The 19971-nt window shown below is 39.7% G+C and overlaps 1 protein-coding gene across 1 annotated transcript in view; it reads right to left on the reverse strand.

The window, feature by feature from the left end:
• LOC125116385 (zinc finger protein 33B-like) overlaps window positions 1–13619 on the reverse strand; it is a 30012-nt gene extending 16393 nt beyond the window's left edge. Inside the window, 4 exon segments of the mRNA XM_047761574.1 lie at window positions 10366–10424; window positions 10527–10637; window positions 11960–12131; window positions 13528–13619. Coding sequence (XP_047617530.1) covers window positions 10366–10424; window positions 10527–10605 — 138 coding nt within the window. The 5' untranslated portion in view covers window positions 10606–10637; window positions 11960–12131; window positions 13528–13619.
• Between the last annotated feature and the right edge of the window lie 6352 nt (window positions 13620–19971).

Raw genomic sequence — 19971 nt, forward strand, 5'->3', positions numbered from 1 at the left:
AAAACAAACAAGCATATAAGTACAATAAGATGTTATTATAGTGAAAAGATGTACAAAACTAATTTGCGTCACAAAGGGGACAAAAGTTCTATTCCTGCTTATTAGGGTAGGATTTATTGAGGTAAAATTCTGAGTTGTTAGAATAACATTGATGATCCTGGGGCAACAGCATAACCATGGATACATCTAAAATATGTAGTTAAAGGGAAAAAAATTAGCACATAAGAGAGTACCATTTAGGACTATGATAATATAAGGAACAATAGAGGTATTTGGGGAAATGAGTCTTGAATAATTTTGGACATAACTCCTGTAGAAAAGGGGTGTCCAAAATATTGGGTTACTCTTCCATCTGGGAAACATTTTTTTTAATTTACAAACTGTGAACTTACATTGCCAATGTACATGTAAAATTTCATTATTTTTTTAGATTAAAAAGAATGTAGGAAAGCATCTGAATATTTTCTTCCCATAACTGAACAGCCCGTTCAGTCTTCACCAAGAGTAGAATCCATTGCCAAGAAACCACTTGTTTCGTTCATCTATAAGAAGCAAGTCTTAATTCATTAAAGTTTTATCAAGAAATTGGAATAATTCCGTGACATCCTCAGGCTCCACTTTATTGTAGTTCTCTTGCTATTTCTACCACATCTGCAGTTACTTCCTCCACTGAAATCTTAAACTCCTGAAATTCATCCATGAGGACTGAAATAACTTCTTCCAAATTCCTGTTAATATTCACATGCCAACTTCTTCCCATGACACAAACACTCCTAATGGCTTCTAGAATGGTGAATCCTTTCCAGGTTTTAATTTACTTTGCCCAAATCTATCAGAGGAACCACTATCTACGGAAGCTATAGCCTTAGGTAATAAGACTTCAAATTACTCCTTGATCCATGTGATACAGAATGGATGTGTTAGCAGGCATGAAAACAACAGTAATCTTGATGTACATCTCCATCAGAACACTTGGGTGACCAGGTGCACTGTCAATGAGCAGTAATATTTTGAAAGGAACCTTTTTTCCTAAGCAGTAGGTCTCAACAGTGGGCTTAGCCGTGTTGCTAACAGATGTGTCATTAACCAGGCTTTGTTGGTCCATTTATAAAGCACAGGCAGAATAGATTTAGCATAATTTTTAAGGGTCCTGGGGCTTTAAGGATGATAAATGAGTTTCAGCTTCAATTTTTTAACAATGAGTTGACTAATTAATGCAGTCAACAGCTGCATCAGTCCCTAACAAGTGAGTCAGCCTGTCCTTTGAAGCTCTGAAACCAGGGGTTGACATCTCTTTAGCCGTGCAAGTCCTACTAGATAGCATCTTCCTCCAATTTAAGGCTCTTTGTCTACATTGAAAAATCTGTGGTTTAGTGTAGCCACCTTCATTAATTACGTTAGCTAGATCTTCTGCACAACTTGCTGCAGCTTCTACACCAGTACTTGCTGCTTCTCTGTGCACTGCGACATTATAGAGATAGCTTCTTTCCTTAAACCTCATGAATCATCCTCTGCTAACATCAAACATTTCTTCTGCAGCCTTCCTCATCTTGTTCAGTCTTCATAGAATTGAAGAAAAGATAATGAGGGCCTTGCTTTGGATCAGGCTTTGGTTTAAGGGAATGTTACATCTGCTTTCATCTTCTATCCAAACCACTAAACTTTCTCCAGATCTGTTGTTTGGAGACAAGGCTGTTTCAGTGTCCTATCACTTGTTCATTTACTGGAATAGCACTTTTAATTTCTTTCAAGAACTTTTTCTTTGCATTCACAACTTGACTGGTGAGAGAGGCCTAGCTTTTGGTCTGCCTAGGCTTTCAACATGCTTTCCTCACTAAGTTTAATAATTTCTAGTTTTTGATTAAAGTGACAGACATGAGACTCTCAGTTGAACACTTAGAGGCCACTCCAGGGTTATTAATTGGTCTAATTTCAATACTGTTGTGTCTCAAGGAATATGGAGGCCCAAGGAGAGAGAAAGAGACTGGGAACAGTTGGTCAGTGGAGCAGTCAGAACACACATGACATTTAAGTTCACTGTCTTATGTGGGTGTGGTTTGTGATGCCCCCAAAACAATTACAATAGTAACATCAAAGACCACTGGTCACATATCACCATAACAAATAGAAAAAAAGAGAGTTCCTGTTGTGGAGCAGCAGAAACAAATCTGACTAGTATCCATGAGGATGCAGGTTCGATCCTTGGCCTCGGCTCAGTGGGTTAAGGATCTGGCATTGCCATGAGCTGTGGTGTAGGTCACAGATGCAGCTTGGATCCCATACTGCTGTGGCTGCGATGTGGGCCGAAAGCTGAAGTTCTGATTCAACCGCTAGCCTAGGAACTTCCATATGCCATTGTATGGCCCTAAAAAACAAAAACAAAACACCCAAGTGGAATAATAATGAAAAGTCTGAAATATTGCTAAAATTACCAAAATATGACACAGAGACATGAAGGGAGCAAATGCTTTTGGAAAAATAGTGGCAATAGACTCAATGCAGGATTGCCACAAACCTTCAACATGTAAAAAATGCAGCATCTGTGAAGTGTAATAAAGCAAAGCACAATAAAACAAGGTATGCTTGTATTAATATACTATAATGAAAAATGGAAAATAACATGTCTTTCAGTAAAGAAACAGAAAACAAAAATGTGGTCTCATAATAAAATATACGGCATTAAAAAGAATAAACTATTAATCAACTTGGACCAATCTCAAGTGCAATATTGAATTTTTTAAAAGGTACTGCAGTAACCTATATATCAAATGAGATAACTGACATGATTTTAAGAAGTACACAAAATATAAACTCTTCCATGATACATACATATATTTCTGTCTACTTATACAAAGAGAATTAGAAGTCCAAACATATATATTGGATGTGTATATGAACAATGAGTCGAGAATGAAAACCGAGGTGTAACAGGCTAAATATATTCATGTCCTAATCGCTGGAACATGTGAATATTACTGTATATGGCAAAAGAGACTTTAAGCTAAGAATTCTAAAAAGAGGGTATCCTGGATTATCCAGGTAACCCTAACCACAATGACAAGCACCCTAATAAATAAGAAGCCAGAGTGAGAGAAAGAGATCTGACTACAGAAGAGGAGAAAGCAATGTAGAGACAGAGCAGAGACTGAAGCGATATGCCTTGAAAATATAGAAAGGTGCCACAAGAGCTGAAAAAAGCAAGGAAATGGATTCTCTCCTCAGAGCCCAGAAGGTACCAGTCCTGTCATCACCTTGATTTTAGCCTTGTAAGACTAAATTCATCTTCTGACTTCCAAAATTACAGAGGATAAATTTGTGTCAGTTTAAACCACTATCTGTGGTAATTTGTTACAGCTTTAATAGGAAACTAATATACAAGACATACTATTTGCCAAGAGTCAAAAAGAATCCATGAAGGCAACATCACTAGAAGGGTAGGAAGAGAGCTGTATGGAATCACAGGAGTCACTAGTAGAGGCTTTGCAGAAGAGCACAGGCAGTGGGGTAATATGCTGCAGAGAGATCAAGTAACTCAAAAACTGCAAAATATCATTGTTAAGACTTTAATTAGAAAAAACAGCAGAGCAGGGAACTGCTAGGGCTGCATCAACCCATAGGAACACCCAAAAACCTGGCAAAAACTGTAAGAATCAACTTTAGCAGAACTCTGGAAAATAGACAAAAGTTACAAGAAATGACTAATCAAGAAAAATGCAACCAAAACCTGGTAGGAGAGCTCTTATGTTGTTTTAACTTACCCTTGCTCCATTTCACCTTCTCAGGTTGCATTAATTTGCTATGGCTGCCATAACGAAGTATACAGACTGAGTGGCTTGAACAACATAAATTTATCATTTCACAGTTCTAGAGGCTAGAAGTCCAAGATTAAGGTATTAGCAGATTAGGTCCTTCTGAGGGCTGTGAGATAAGACTCTATTCAAGGCCTTCCTCTTTGGCTTTCAGATGGCTGTCTTCTCCCCATGTCTCAATAATGTCTTCCGGCTGTATGCAGCTCTGTGTCCAAATTTCCCTTTTTTTTTTTGGTCTTTTTGCCTTTTCTTGAGCCACTTCCCACAGCACATGGAGGGTCCCAGGCTAGGGGTCTAATGAGAGCTATAGCCACCGGCCAGACCCAGAGCCACAGCAACGCAGGATCAGAGCCACATCTACGACCCGCACCACAGCTCACGGCAATGCCGGATCCTTAACCCACTGAGCAAGGCCAGGGATCGGACCCTCAACCTCATGGTTCCTAGTTGGATTCGTTAACCACTGTGCCACGATAGGAACTCCAAAATTTCCCTTTGATAAGGACACCAGTACTGGATCACACTTTAACTTGATTAATTCTGTAAAGGCCTACAAAAACCTTTTCTCCAAATAAAGTCATATTCTGAGTTATGGGGGCGTGGTTTAGACTTCAATGTATAAATTTTCAGGAGATAGTACAACCCTTAATAATGGCTCAGTGGTGGTCTTGAAGATGTAATCCAACATTCTCGGTATAGATTCCTAGTGCCAGAGAGAACAAAACGGAGCTGTTTCTTAAACAATTGGGGTTGTTTTGACCTGTCTGGTAGAGACCTGAAAAGACTACAGCAAAATGCTCATAACTCTCACGGTAGAGAAATGACTTATGTGAAAGACATCTGCTGAAAACATTTACAGGCAAATGAACCAGCTGCTGCCACTAGGGCAAAAGAGGTCAGCTGGAGCAAACAACAGATAAGTCAAAAAAGCCTGTGAAGAAAAGCTGGCACATGAAATGCTTTGGGGCTTTGAAAAGTTTCCATATATTCCTGGAAATCTAGAAGACACATACATATCTAGGATGAAGCACATATTCAAAAAAATTCTGACAAGGTCCTAAGTTCTCACCTCTAGATGACCATCAAGCTCTGCACAAATAGAAAGTGAGGGTGAGGGAAGAATTGTGAACTTCCTTGTGTGGTGCTGAAAGTGTTCCCCAATACACACACATCCCATAGAAAGGATGGGGAGATTTTTGGTTTTGTTGGCTCCAGGCATTTAAGGAAACCACTCCTTTTTTTTTTTTGTCTTTTTCTAGGGCCACACCCATGGCATGCGGGGAGGTTCCCAGGCTAGGGGTCTAATTGGAGCTGTAGCCGCTGGCCTACACCATAGCCACAGCAACACCAGATCCGAGCCACATCTTCGACCTACACCACAGCTCACAGCAATGCCGGATCCTTAACCCACTGAGCAAGGCCAGGGATGGAACCCAAAACCTCATGGCTCCTAGTCAGATTTGTTAACCACTGAGCCACAACGGGAACTCCCGGAAGTCACTCTTAAATCACTAGTTGAGCACTACACAAATGGGATAGAGGAGTTCCCATCGTGGCGCAGTGGTTAACGAATCCAACTAGGAACCATGAGGTTGTAGGTTCAAGCCCTGGCCTTGCCAGTGGGTTAAGGATCTGGCGTTGCCATGAGCTGTGGTCTAGGCTGCAGACGTGGCTTGGATCCTGTGTTACAGTGGCTCTGGCTCTGGCCTGTGGTTACAGCTCCAATTAGACCCCTAGCCTGGGAACCTCCATATGCGGCGGGAGTGGCCCAAGAAAAGGCAAAAAGACAAAAAAAAATGGGATAGAGATTTCAGTAATGACATGCAACAAAGAATACAGTCTTTATTAAAATTCACTAAACAAGCAAAAAACGACTCCTCACACAACAGTATCAATTGTGGGGGTTGGAGAGGAGGTCTGATTTCTGGACTTACGTATTATAATAGTCAAAATGGCCAGTTTTCACAAAAAATTATAAGGCATTTTAATGAGAAAGTAGAGCCCATTCACAAGAGAAAAAAAATTCAGACACTTTCCCTGTGGAGGCCTAGTCTTTGGAAATATTAGACAAAGATTATAAATCGATTGCCTCAAATAAGTTTAAAGAGGTAAAGAAACCACAGAGGAAAAATAAAAGGCATTTATGAAAAACCCACAGCTAACATATTTAATGGTAAAAGACTGAAAGCTTTCCCCCTAAGAGGAGGAACAAGACAAATATCCACCTTGGTCATTTCTATTCAACACTGTAAAAGAAGTTCCAGCCAGAGCAATTAGGCATCCAAAGTAGAGTGAAATAAAATTCTATCTATAGATGAAAGGATCTTACAAACCGAAAATTCTAAAGAATCTGCCAGACAATCCAAAGAATGGGAGAAAATATTTGCAAATGAAGCAATTGACAAGACATTAATCTCCAAAATTTATAAATACCTGCTACTGCTCAATACCAAAAAAATGAACAACCCCATCAAAAAATGGGCAGAAGATCTAAACAGACAGTTCTCCAAAGAAGACATACAGATGGCTGAGAAACACAGGAAAAGATGTTCAACATCACTCATTATTAGAGAAATGCAAATCAAAAACACCTTACACCAGCCAGAATGGCCATCATCCAAAAGTCTACAAACAATAAGGGCTGGAGAGGATGTGGAGAAAAAGGAACCCTATTACACTGTTGGTGGGAATGTAAACTGGTACAACCATTGTGGAAAACAGTATGGAGATTCCTCAAAGAACTAAAAATAGAACTACCATTTGATCCAGCAATCCCACTCCTGGGTGTCTATCCAGAGAAAACCATGACTCAAAAGACACATGTACTCCAATGTTCACTGCAGCACTATATACAATAGCAAGACATGGAAACAACCTAAATGTCCATTGACAGAGGAGTGGATAAAGAAAATGTGGTACATATATACAACGGAATATTGCTTAGCCATTAAAAGGAAATAACAGCATTTTTAGCAATATGGATGGACCTAGAAATTATCATGCTAAGTGAAGTCAGTCAATGAGACACCAACATCAAATGCTATCACTTACATGTGCAATCTAAAAAAAGGATACAATGGGAACTTCTTTGCAAAACAGATACTGACTCACAGCCTTTGAAAAACTTACAGTTTCCAAACGAGACATGTTGGGGGGTGAGGGAGGCACTGAGGGTTTGGGATGGAAATGCTATAAAATTTGGTTGTGATGATTGTTGTACATCTATAAATGTAATAAAATTCATTAAGTAATTAAAAAAATAAAGAATCTGCCAAAAAACTATTAGAGCTAATAAACAAATTCAATAAAATTGTAGCATACAAGATTAACACGCAAAAACTCAGTTGTTTTACCATACATTAACAATGAACAATCCAAAAGTAAATTAAGAAAACAGCTTTATTTAAAATAGCATCAAAAAGAATAAAGTAGTCAGGAAGAGAATTAACCAAGGAGGTCTAAGACTTGTACACTAAAAACTATAAAACTTTCCTGAAAGAGATTAACATCTAAATAAATGGAAGGACATTCCTTGTTCATGGAATAGAATATTTAATGTAGTTAAGATAGGAATACCTCCCCCTACCCGTTTCACAGATTTGATGAAAAATCCAAAAGCCTTTTTTACAGACATGGACATGATTTTTAAATTAATACGGAATTGCAAGGAACCTCAAATAGTCAAAACAATCTTGACAAAAAATAACAAATTGGAGGACTCACATGTCCTGACTTTAAAATTTGCCACAAAACTGGAGAACCAAAATGGTATGGAACTGGTGTAAGGATACACATATACATCGACTGAACAGAACTGAGAGTCTAGAAATAAACCTATACATCTCTGGTCAACTAATTCTCAACAAGGGTACAAAGCATATTCAATAGGAGAAAAAAAAAGTCCCTTCAACAAATAGTGTTGGGATAACTGGATAGCCACATACTAATAAATGAAACTGGATCTTATCCTCCTGTTATATGTGCAAAAAATTAACTCAAAATAGATCAAACACCTAAATGTAAGAGCTAAAACTGAAGCATTTTAGAGGAAAACATGGTAAATCTTCATGATCTTGATCTGGCAATGAGTTCTTAGATAAGACATCGAAAGCATACACAATAAAAGAAAAACAGGTAAGCCAAAATTTTATCAAATTTTATTAGAATTAAAATCGTTTTTGATTCAAAGAATATACTATTAAGAGAATGAAAATACAACTCAAAGATGGGAGGAAATATTTGAAAATCACCTATCTAATAAAAGCCTAGTACCCAAAATACTCTTAAAATAAACAACCCAATTTAAAAATGGACAAAGGAGATGAATAGACATGTCTGCAAAGTAGATATAGAAATGTTCAACAAGCACACAAAAAGGTGCTCATTTGTCATTAGAGAAAAGCAAATCAAAACCACAATGAAATACAACTTCACACCCACCAGGATGGCTATAATAAAAAAAAATAGACAAAAACACTGCTGAAGAATGAGAAAAAATGGAACTCTGATACACTGCTGGTTAATGTGCAGTCATTGTGAAAAAGTTTGGTGGGTCCTCGTTAAGTTAAATATAATTAATATAGGGCCCAGCATTTCAACCTCTAGGTAAATACCCAGCATTGAAAACAAATATTTAAACAAAAATGTCCACAAATGTTGACAGCAGCACAGTAGTGTTAGCGTGGAAACAACACAAACATCAATCAATTGATAAACGTATAAATAAAATGCGGTACACATCCATACAATGGGATATGATTCAGCCGTAAAAAAGAAATGAAATCTTGGTAAAAGGGTACAAACTTTCACTATAAAATGAATAAGGTCTGAGGATCTAATGTATAACATGATAACTAACATTGATAACACCATAATGTATAACTGAAATTTGCTAAGATAATGTAAATGTTCTTGCCACCCCCCAAAAAAGATAAATAACTGAGGTGATTGACATGTTAATTTACTACATGGGAAGAATCCTTTTACAATGTACATGTATATCAAATTGTCATGATAAATACTTTAAATATCTTACAATTTTGTTAATTATACATTAATAAAGGTGGAGTGGGGGAAGAAATGAAGTCTGATACATGCGACAATATGGGCAGACCTTGAAAACAGTATTAACTGAAAAATGCAAAAAAAACATATCTTATGATGACATTTATATAAAATATCCAGAAGAGGCATAAAAGTCAGAAAGTAGATGAGGGACTGGGGTAAAAGGGGAATGGAGAATGATTTTTAAAGGGTATTAGGTTTTGGGACGATGGAAATGTTCTTGAACTAGATAGTGATGATGGCCGCACAACACTGTGAATGTACTAAATGCCACTGAATTGTACACTTTAAAATGTCTAATGTTTCTGTGTATTTAACCACAATGAACAAATATATATTATTGATGACTTTTATTGACCAAATTCCAGCAAATGATGAGAAAGAAACCATTCTGCATAAAGCAGATTGCAATTTAAGTACAGGAGTTCCCATTGTGGTTCAGTGCTTAACGAATCTGACTAGGAACCATGGGGTTGCGGGTTTGATCTCTGGCCTGGCTCAATGGGTTGGGGATCTGGCATTGCCGCAGGCTGTGGTGTGTGGGCGCAGATGCGGCTTGGAAGCCACGTTGCTGTGGCTCTGGCGTAGGCTAGCGGCTACAGTTCTGATTAGACCCCTAGCGGGAAAACCTCCATGTGCCACAGATTCGGCCCTAGAATTAAAACTAAAAAAAAAAAAAAAAAAAAAAGAAAGAAAGAAAGAAAGAAATTTAAGTACAGAAACATCTGCCATAAAATCATCTCTTAACTGACCATTCTACATATTGAGCAAGAATAAGAATTTTGGAAATTTAAGGACACGAGGTCAATTTACTCTGTAGATATGCTAGTTTTATCTGGGGGAAAAATACAAGAAGACCATCGGAAAGCTGTCTACATGAGCATCAGTAATATGGTCTCCTGAAAACCTCATTAACTGGATTCTGTTTGGTACTGTCCTTTGCTTCCACTGAAGAATAACTGCAGTCATTTATTTCATCACTGCCACCAGAAAGCTGTTCATCATTTACATGAAAAGAAACAAAAGGGTTTTTTTCAGCTTTCAATGCCAGAAAGTCCTTAGGTTCCAAAAGGTAGCTTTAGTCACATATCACATGATCAATGAAAGCTATGTAACACAGAGTCCTTTTTTTGGCCATGACTACAATGATAGAAATATTTTCAGCTCAAATCTGATAATCACATAACTTCTTATGATCTGTGTGTCTCTTTGCCAACTCTACCCTAGAGATCTACTATTCCTGTAGTACCTATAAACCTCAATATCAGCAACATCTGCAATCTTGTTTGAGTTTGAAATTCTCAAGCCCCACTCCAAGTTGAACAAGCTTTCCAGGTGATTTTAATGCACATTAAAGTTTGAGAACCACTATGTTATGCTGTTTCCCTCAGGTTCATTTTATCTATTTCTACTTCCCATCTGAAATACAGGAGTCATTAACCTCAATAAAAGACATTGTAAAACAAAGTATAGAATGACTTCAACAACTCACATAGAATTTCTTCATATTTTGCTGGTCTTGGAAAAATGCTGAAATCTCTGAAGGTATAGCTGAGATAGAAACAGAGGAGTAAGGTCATTAGAGATACAGATTACCTGCAACTCTTGGAATTGCCTATTTAAAAAACTACCAAATTCATCTGAGTAACACACCTCTCTGTGGAAGAATATCTTTTTCCTCCAGGAGAAGGGGCAGGAAAGATACACGATAAAAATACCCACATGTCTTCATGCAACTGTGATATAGTCATGGAGAGTTTGGATCTGCAATTTTTCATTGGGTGAATGTAATTACTTTCTTTTTTTAACAATATACGCACCTCTATTTCAAAGAAATTAAAAAATTACAAAAAAAATGGTCAATTATGATACACTAAATGAAAACAGTCAGCCTTCATCAAAAGTTATACCACAAATGTTGTACATGTATATTTTCTTGTTTACTATTTGAGGTAGAGAATTCACCTAAAACTATGAAAAAAAGGGAAGGAAGCACTTTAAGGTGAAGTTACTTTTTAAGTGTTTTCTAAGTATATGCATAGACAAACAACAAAGACCTACTGTATAGCACAAGGAACTCTATTCAATATCTTGTAGCAACCTATAATGGAAAAGAAGCTGAAAAAGATATATCTATATATCCATCACTCTGCAGTACACCTGCAACATTGAAAATCAACTATACTTCAACTTTAAAATTTTTTAAATATGGATAAAATTTTTTTAAAAATAGTATATGTAGATTCTCAAAAGACTGCCCTTTAAGAAATGTGTTTTATCAATGATGATGCAGTCAGCCACTGGCCTGGGTAATGGGAAACTCAACACATACTCTTGGCTCTGCGAAGAACACAAAACCACAGAAATTCACTTATACCCTCTGGACCAATTTTTCCCAACTTTTTTTTTTTTTTTTTTTTTTTTTGCTGAGCCCTTGGCATGCTCAAGTTCCAGGGCCAGGGATGGAACCTGAGGTATAGCCACAGAAGTAATGACAGATCCTTAACCATTAGGCCACCAGGGAATGCCAACTGTTCCCAACTTTTACCAAATAGAAAACACCTCTTGTCCTATTGTCTATATAAGAAAATCATCAGTAGTTCCCCAGTGGTCAGAGGGTTAAGAAAGTGGCGGTGTCACTGCTGTGGCTTGGGTTTGGTCCCTGCCTAGGGAACCTCCATAAGCCTCAGGTGTGGCAGAAAAGAAAGAAAGAAAAGGAGGAAGGGAAGGAGGGAGAAAGGAGGGAGAGAGGGGAAGGAAGGAGGGAGGGAGGGAGAAAAAATCATCAGCACTATATTTAGATGCCAGATTCACTGTGTGAGAAGCTCAGAATCTGAGAGTGAAAAACAGAGAGAGGATTAAACTAGGATTGGTAAAACAGAATTTATTCCAACCTAGTTATAAAGTTCCTTCTCTACACCATGTCCTCAAAACCATTCCAATGAAATTATATCTCCTGGCTAGCCTAAGCTTCCTTCATTCCTCTCAGCCCAGTTCCCCAATCCTGAAATCTGGTCCAGACTTTCCTCCACTAGGTAGCCTGTGATGGCTTCTGAATGTGACAACATCATCCAAATCTCACTCACGCTGGGCAGGTGTCAATAACCTGGGATCGGCTCCTCTCTGGAACTACTGTTTCTGCTGAAAAACTCATTCAAGTGGTGGAGTGGTTCTCTTACACGTGGGATTCTGTTCCTAGAAAATCCTCCTTCTTACTTCACAAGAGGTGTTTTATTCCAAGGTAGGTGAGAAATGAGCCTACGGGACAAATTCATTTTAATTGGAACCTGCACCCAGGCCCACAGTTCAATTCTGAGTATCCATTATTTCACAAAATCTCAGGTCAGACCTTCAACAAACTCAAACCAAGGATGCTAAGAACACAGACAAAGCTAGACTGTTACAGAACTAACTCAGAAACAATTATGCTGTCTGCCTAAGGATTCCGAAGACATCTAGAAATCCCAGAAACAGAGCTGCTACATGGTAACATACAATCGTTCACGTTATTCCTTCACAGGTCAAATTATTTCTGCTAAGTGCCCCAGAGGATGCAACGCTGACTTTTATAACCAAGATAGTAAATGAGAAGGACCATGACATCTGGAGAAAATCTGAATTTGTCTTCCAGTTTGTCATCCAATAGTTTTGTGACTCTAGACATATAACTGTCCTCTCAGTCTATTTTCTTATTTGTTAAGGGAGCGGGGGGTGGGGGGTGGGGGGTTATAATGACCTAAGTGAGAGTTCATGAGCACAAACCAACGAGTAAGAAGAATGAGTATTTCAGAGTTCCCGTCCTGGCGCAGTGGTTAACGAATCCGACTAGGAACCATGAGGTTGCGGGTTCGGTCCCTGCCCTTGCTCAGTGGGTTAAGGATCCGACGTTGCCGTGAGCTGTGGTGTGGGTTGCAGATGCGGCTCGGATCCCGAGTTGTTGTGGCTCTGGTGTAGACAGGGGGCTACAGCTCCGATTCGACCCATAGCCTGGGAACCTCCATATGCCGCGGGAGCGGCCCCCCAAAATAGCAAAAAGACAAAAAAAAAAAAAAGAATGAGTATTTCTATGAACAACAGTTGCTAATATTTACTGCCAGGCGCTGTGCTACAGTATTTAATTCTTTGAACAACCTCACAGGGTATATGTTGTTAAAAACCTGAGTTTTACAGATGAGGAGATAAGGTTTCAAGCAGGTAACCTTTATCAGATAATTCTTATACCCAGTTCTGCCCTGTATCAAAGACCACAGGAACCCTACCCCCTCTCCTGGGCAGGGCGCATCCATCACGGGTGTGCACGTGCCCCACTCCCGCTGGCCGCGAGGACGACGCCGCCTGCGTGGTGGAGGGGGCGAACACACGAGGAAAATGCATGCTCCCCGAGGTCCGGAGGTCCGGAGTCCCCACGCCCAAAGCCGGGGACCTTCCCAGACAAGAGACTTCTCCGAGGCCACCCCCGCCCGCCCGCCCTCTTAGGTTCCCGGGTGCTGCCTCCCCACCTTCGGGTACCGCCTTTACCCCTGCCGCTGCCACCCCCCACCCCCGCCACCCGCTCCTTGAAGCCACACAGGGCCCCCTTAGCCCTCGTTCAACCGTTCTGCCTCGTCCACCACTCGCCCTCTGGCCGCACCAGCTCCCTGAGCGGCGTACAGACCTGGTAGCTCTGGAACAATTTCCCACAACAGGTCCAAGACTTTCTAGAGGGAGAGCCTGAGCGATATCTCCCAGGCGCAGGAGTAGCGGAAGATCTTTTCCCATAACCACACGCGGCGACTCCCAAACATCCAGACTTCATTTCCCAGAAGCCTGCTCTCCAGGACCTTGAGGAAATTTGGGAAACGTTAGCGTTTTTTAGCAATTCAGAGATTGTGGCCTAAGGGTATCGCTTCTACTGTACGCTGTCCGGAGTTTTTTTTTTTTTTTTTTTTTAGTACCTCAGACAAATAGTCTCAGAGGCAGGGTGCCTTTTTTTTTTTTTTTTTTTTGTCTTTTTAGCGGCGCATGGAGGGTCCCAGTCTAGGGGTCTAATCGGAGCTGTAGCCGCCGGCCTATGCCAGAGCCGCAGCAAAGTAGGATCCAAGCCACGTCTGCGACCTACACCACAGCTCACTGCAACGCCGGATCCTTAACTACTGAGCAAGGCCAGGGATTGAACCGGCAACATCATGGTTCCCAGTCGCATTCATTTCCGCTGTGCCGCAAAGGGAACTCCCCCAGGGTGCCTTTTAAAACTCAAGGAAGCAAAGTTGAAAATCAATATGAGTTATTAATATAAGTAGGAAAGTTACTTTAAATACTAAGTAATTAAGTGAATTAAATAGTAGGAAACACCAACAATAAAATACTATTGAAACATAAGTGATAAATAATAACATTAATTTCAGAAGTGAAAAATACAAGCAAGTTGGCGCTTCAGGTAACAAGTAAAAATAAATCCAGCCTCAGATAATGAGAAATACTTTAAAAAGACTATTGCAATAGAAAGAATGCCTTGATTTCAGAATCTAAAAGCATCTTAAGGAGTTCCTGTTGTGGCTCAGGGGTAATGAACACAAGGCTAGTATCCATGAGGACGCAGGTTCAACCCCTAGCCTTGCTCAGGGCGTTAAGGATCTGGCATTGCCCTGAGCTGTGGTGCAGGTGACAGACACAGCTTGGATCCCAAGCTACTGTGGCTGCTGAGCAGACTGGCTGCTGCAGCTCTAATTGGACCCCTAGCCTGGGTACTTCCATAGGCTAGGGTGTGGCCCTAAAAAGATTTTAAAATTTTAAAAAATAAAATCATCTCAAAATTAAATAGAAGAAGGCTTTTTTTGTCTAAGGAGGAATAAGAAGGGTTAGCAGGAACTCTTGAGAGGAAATTGGCCAGGTGAGTGCAGGAGGTAAACAAACACTGTGATTGGGTAGTCTGACAGGAAACTTGTATGGCTGTGATTCACACTTTTTGGAATGAGCTGTTAAGGGGAGGTGGATATTTAGTATTTGTGTGTTTGGTCAGACATGGGACAGCCAAAGTTCAGGGATTTGTGAGGGGTAGAGAAACCTAATTAAAGTTGGGTCAAGCTAAGTCAGTGTAGACCTGACCTACAAGAAATTCTAAACTGAGTCCATTAGCCTGAAAAGGAAAGATACTAGACAGTAACAGATAAAAAATATCAGTAAAGATAACTATGTAGGTAAATATAAAAACTAGTATTATTGGTTTTTGTTAGTAACTCCTCTTTTTGTTTCTCATGTCATTTAGAAAACAGATGCACCAATGGTAATTGTAAAACAAGGTTAATTCCAAGAATCACACAAATTACCAAAACTGACTCAAGAAGAAATAGAAAATCTGAACATATCTGTAATGAGATTGAATCAGTAATCAAACCCCTATCCCCAACAAAGAAAGGTCTAGAATTGGTAAATTCTAAAAATATTCAAAGAATTTCCCAAACTCTTCCCTACAATAGTAGAGGAAAGATCACTTCTTATATCATTCTACGATAATTGCATTACCCTTGTTAAAAGAAAAAAAAAAAGAATCACAAAGAAAAACTACAGGTGAAAATTCCTTATCACTACAGATATAAAAATCCTCAATAAAATACCAGCAAACTCAAGGCAATAGCATATTAAACAAATAATAATAATAGGATCATTCACCCTGACCTGGTGGGATTTATTCCAGGAGGGCAATGTTGATTTAGAGGGAGGGAAAGAGCTGCCAACACAAATACTTAGCAAATTAGTTCATGATAACAAATAATTGAAAGTAACTTAACAATAAACTATGATAATGCATAAGATGGAACAGTAGATAGTGATTAAAAGTAGTAATGTGGATATACTAACACAATTTCTAACTAGTCAATCCTTCAATAAGTAACCTAATTTCTTACTAGTCAATCCTTCAATACCACAATCAGCTGTTATAATTAATAATTCTTTATATTAAAATTTCCAAGCTCAAATTGCTAACTACTATTATTTGGCTGTGGTCAATGCAGAATTGGTACCAGAAATGATCTCTGTAGATACCCAGGTAAAGATGTAATTTTAGGATTGATTTGGCTGTGCCTTTCAGTTTGAGTGCAATACTGATCTCCTTGCCAGTGGTAAATGAGATGTTTATAATCTATGACATGCAGAGATATCACAACTGAACAAGTTATCATTTATGAAGCACCAACTGAAACGTGCCTTGCAGGCCCAGGAGGCTATTGCACTTGACTATTATGGTAGTCAGGATGACTATAAGGATTAGAGTGGGGAGAAATTCTTCTGAGTGCCCGTGAGCATTTAGAGAGAGAAAATGGCAAGCTCAAGCCTGTCATTTCTCAGCAAAAATTATGGTATAAAAACCAGACAACTTTCATGGCAGCCCAAAAAAAGTTCTTATCTTTGTTGCTGTTAAGGCTGACATTGCTGAAATTCAATATAAAATTTAATCATGCAGGACTTCTGGCCAAGGTGGAGTAATCCCAGTCCTAATAACTATTCTCTCTGGTGACAAAAATATCCTGGACATATCACAAAAAGCAACCACAGATAAATTCTGGAAGGTGGAGAGAAGGCAGACTGCCTATGGGCCTACCAAGGCATCTAGTACCACTAGAACGATAGTGGTGATTTTTGTTGGTTTTCTTATTACCTCCTATATATCTCAGACAGGGTACTGCAGAAAACAAAACAAACAACAAACAAGCCTTTTCCCTCTCCAAAAGAAAAAGGAAAGAGTGGCCCAACAGAACCCATTTTCCACCCCCTGCTGTGTTGTAGCAGATGGTGGTGCTCTGATTCCACCAGTAACCCCCCATTCCCTTCCTGGTGGAAGAAGGCGGTGTTTCAAATTCCCCTGCTGGGTGATGTTGACAACACAAGAAGGGAGTTGATCTTCCATTGCCAATCAACAAGAAGCAGAAGGTGCTTTGATTAACCTATAACCTACCACATTAGTGTCAGTGGGGCTGAGCCAAGAGCTTCTTTTTCATCTCTCACCTGGTGTTTTGATTCCTCTACCAAAGTAATGATGGAAGAAGAGTCCAGTGGTGAGCTAAGCCTCCACGCCCACCTGCCATCAATGAGAGTACAACTCAGCACTCTACTTGCCATCTTTGGTGCAGATGAGGCCCAGTGGGTAGCTGAACCTACTTAGCTACCCGGCAGCAATGAGATTAAATAAGGCAATATATGGTTGAGCTGGTCAACATTTTGGTGACTTTAACCACCTAATGTCAGGGGAGCCCAGCGAGCAGCTAAGCTTCTACCCTCACTGGCAATGATGAGGCAGAGAGCAAGGTTGTGCAAGGGAGAGCTAGTCAACACTCAGCTCCCCCTCTTTAGTGTCAGGTGGCACAGTAGAAGCTGAGCCTCTACAACTCAACATGAGAGAAGCAGAATTACAAGTAGAAGGCAAGTACCAAGATTCCTTGCTCCCCTGGTGTCAGCAAGGTCCTCCAGAGAGCCACACTTACATACCCAACTGGAGACAATGAGATGGTGTGAAACAATGTCTCACTTTTACAAGGGAGATGTCATTGAGACTGAGGCAGGGGCTGACCATGTATCCCACCCATCTACAGCAAGGCAACTCCACTTTTTCCAGGGTAGTATCAGTAAGGCCTAGCAAGAAGCCCAACATATACTCTCAACCACCTTTCATGCTACAACTAAACAAGGGGACTGCCCTTTAAAAAAGAAAATTAGGGGTTCCCGTTGTAGCTCAGTGCATTAAAAACCTGATACAGTGTCTGTGAGGATGAGTGTTTGATCCCTGGCCGCGCTCAGTGAGTTAAGGATTGGGCATTGTCATAAGCTGTGGCTTAGGTTGTAGATGCAGCTTGAATGTGGCATTGCTGTGGCTTGTCTCTCTGGAGGCAACAGTTCATTCCAGGGCTGCCTTAAGGATCTGGCATTGCTGCAGCAATAGATTGCAGCTCTGGCCTGGATTTGATCTCTGGCCCAGAAACTTCCATATGCCACGAGGGCAGCTGAAAAATAGAAAATAGATGAATAAATAAGAAAATTAAGCAAGGTTCTAGAGTCCTAAAATACAATATACAAATTTTCCAAGATATAATGGTAAATCACTAACCATACCAAAATCTAGGACAATAACAACTTGAGTAAAAAAGACAGATACCAACACTGAAATGAATTAGAGTTGGAATAGTCTGGCTGAGATTTTAAAACAACTACCATCAAATTTACAAATATGCCTGAAACAAATGAAAAAATAGAAAAATCTAAGCAAGCAGAAGTTAGCGAGGAAGGAAGGAAAACAAAACAGAAATTAGAGAACTGAAAAAAACCCAATAACTGAATTTCTTTTGTTTGTTTGTTTGTTTTTGTCTTTTTAGACATATGGAAGCTTGCGGCATATGGAAGTTCCCAGGCTAGGGCCCACAGCAATGCCAGATCCGAGCTGAGTCTGCGAACTACACCACAGCTCATGGCAACACTGGAACCTTCACCCACTGAGTGAGGCCGGGGATCAAACCTGCATTCTCATGGATACTAGTCAGATTTGTTTCAGATGAGCCAGGACAGGAACTCCCACAATAACTGATTTTTTTTTTTTTTTTTTTTTTGATGGCTAGATGGGATCAATAGTAGAGTAGAAATGAAAGAGGACAGGATCAATGAATTTGAGGGCAGATCAATAGAATTCACTCAATGCAAAGAACAGAGAGAAAATTGACTTTAAAAAAATGAATAGAAACTTGGGGACCTGTGAGATAACAATAAAAGGGCTAATATCGGAGTTCCCATTATAGTATCCATGAGGATGTGGGTTCAATCCCTGGCTTCACTCAGTGGGTTAAAGGATCTGGCATTGCAGTGAGCTGTGAACAGTGGTGTAGGTCACAGACATGGCTTGGCTCTGGCATGCCTGTGGCTGTGATGCAGGCCTGCAGCTGCAGCTCCGATTGGACCCCTAGCCTGAGAACATCCATATGCTGCAGGGGCGGCCCTAAAAAGCAAAAAAGCAAAAAGCAAAAGAAAAAAAAAAGGAGCTAATATCCCTGAAGGAGAGGAGAAAATGGAACTGAAAAAGTATTTGAAGGAATAATGGGAGTTCCCATCGTAGCACAGCAGAAACCAATCTGACTAGTATCCATGAAGACACAGGTTCCATCCCTGGCCTCGATCAGTGGGTTAAGGATCCAGCATTGCCTCGAGCTGTGGTGTAGGTTGCAAATGCGGCTCAGCTCTGACATTGCTGTGGCTGTGGTGTAGGTCGGATGCTACAGATCCTATTCGACCCCTAGCCTGGGAATCTCTATTTGCCTCAGGTGTGGCAAAGAAAGAATTAAAGAAAGAAGGAAAGAAAGGAAAAGAAAAGAAAAGAAAAATAATGGCTGCAACTTTCACAAATTCAATTTGGCCAAAAAAAAAAAGTTTAAACCATAAACACACAAGAAGCTGAGCAAATCCCAAACAAAATAAGCCCAAATAAATCCACACAAGATACAGCATAATAAAACTTCTAAAAACTGAAGAAAAAGGAAAAAAATCTTGAAGGCAGACAGGGAGAAGACATTATTTGAAGGAAATAGCAATTTAAATGACAGGAAATGTTCCATCTGAAACTATGCAGGCCAGAAGGAAATATGTACATTTCATAAAGTAAGGGGAAATAATTGAAACATTGTTAGATGAAGTGTAATTAGTAGAATGTGTCAATAGCAAACCTACTCCAAAACAATGACTAAAGGAAGATACATAAGCAGAAAAGAATTATAGCAAAAGGCCTGAAACTGCAGAGAGGACCGAAAAACATCAGAATTAGGTAAAAAGACACGTAAATATAATTATCCTGTACTAATGTATTTCTTAAATTTTAAAATCAAAGCAAAAATTATAAAAATACTTAAGCCCTAACATATTATTGATTAAGTTAAATGTAAATAGTCTAAACACAACAGATCAGCAGAGTGTATTTTAAAATGTCCAACAATGAATTCCCGTCGTGGTGCAGCAGAAACGAATCCGACTAGGACCCATGAGGTGGCAGGTTTGATCCCTGGCCTTCCTCAGTGGGTTAAGGATCCAGCGTTGCCGTGAGCTGTGGTGTAGGTTGCAGATGTGGCTTGGATCTGGGGTTCCTGTG

Source organism: Phacochoerus africanus, chromosome 15, assembly GCF_016906955.1.
Source record: "Phacochoerus africanus isolate WHEZ1 chromosome 15, ROS_Pafr_v1, whole genome shotgun sequence".
NCBI classification, from domain to species: Eukaryota; Metazoa; Chordata; class Mammalia; order Artiodactyla; family Suidae; genus Phacochoerus; species Phacochoerus africanus.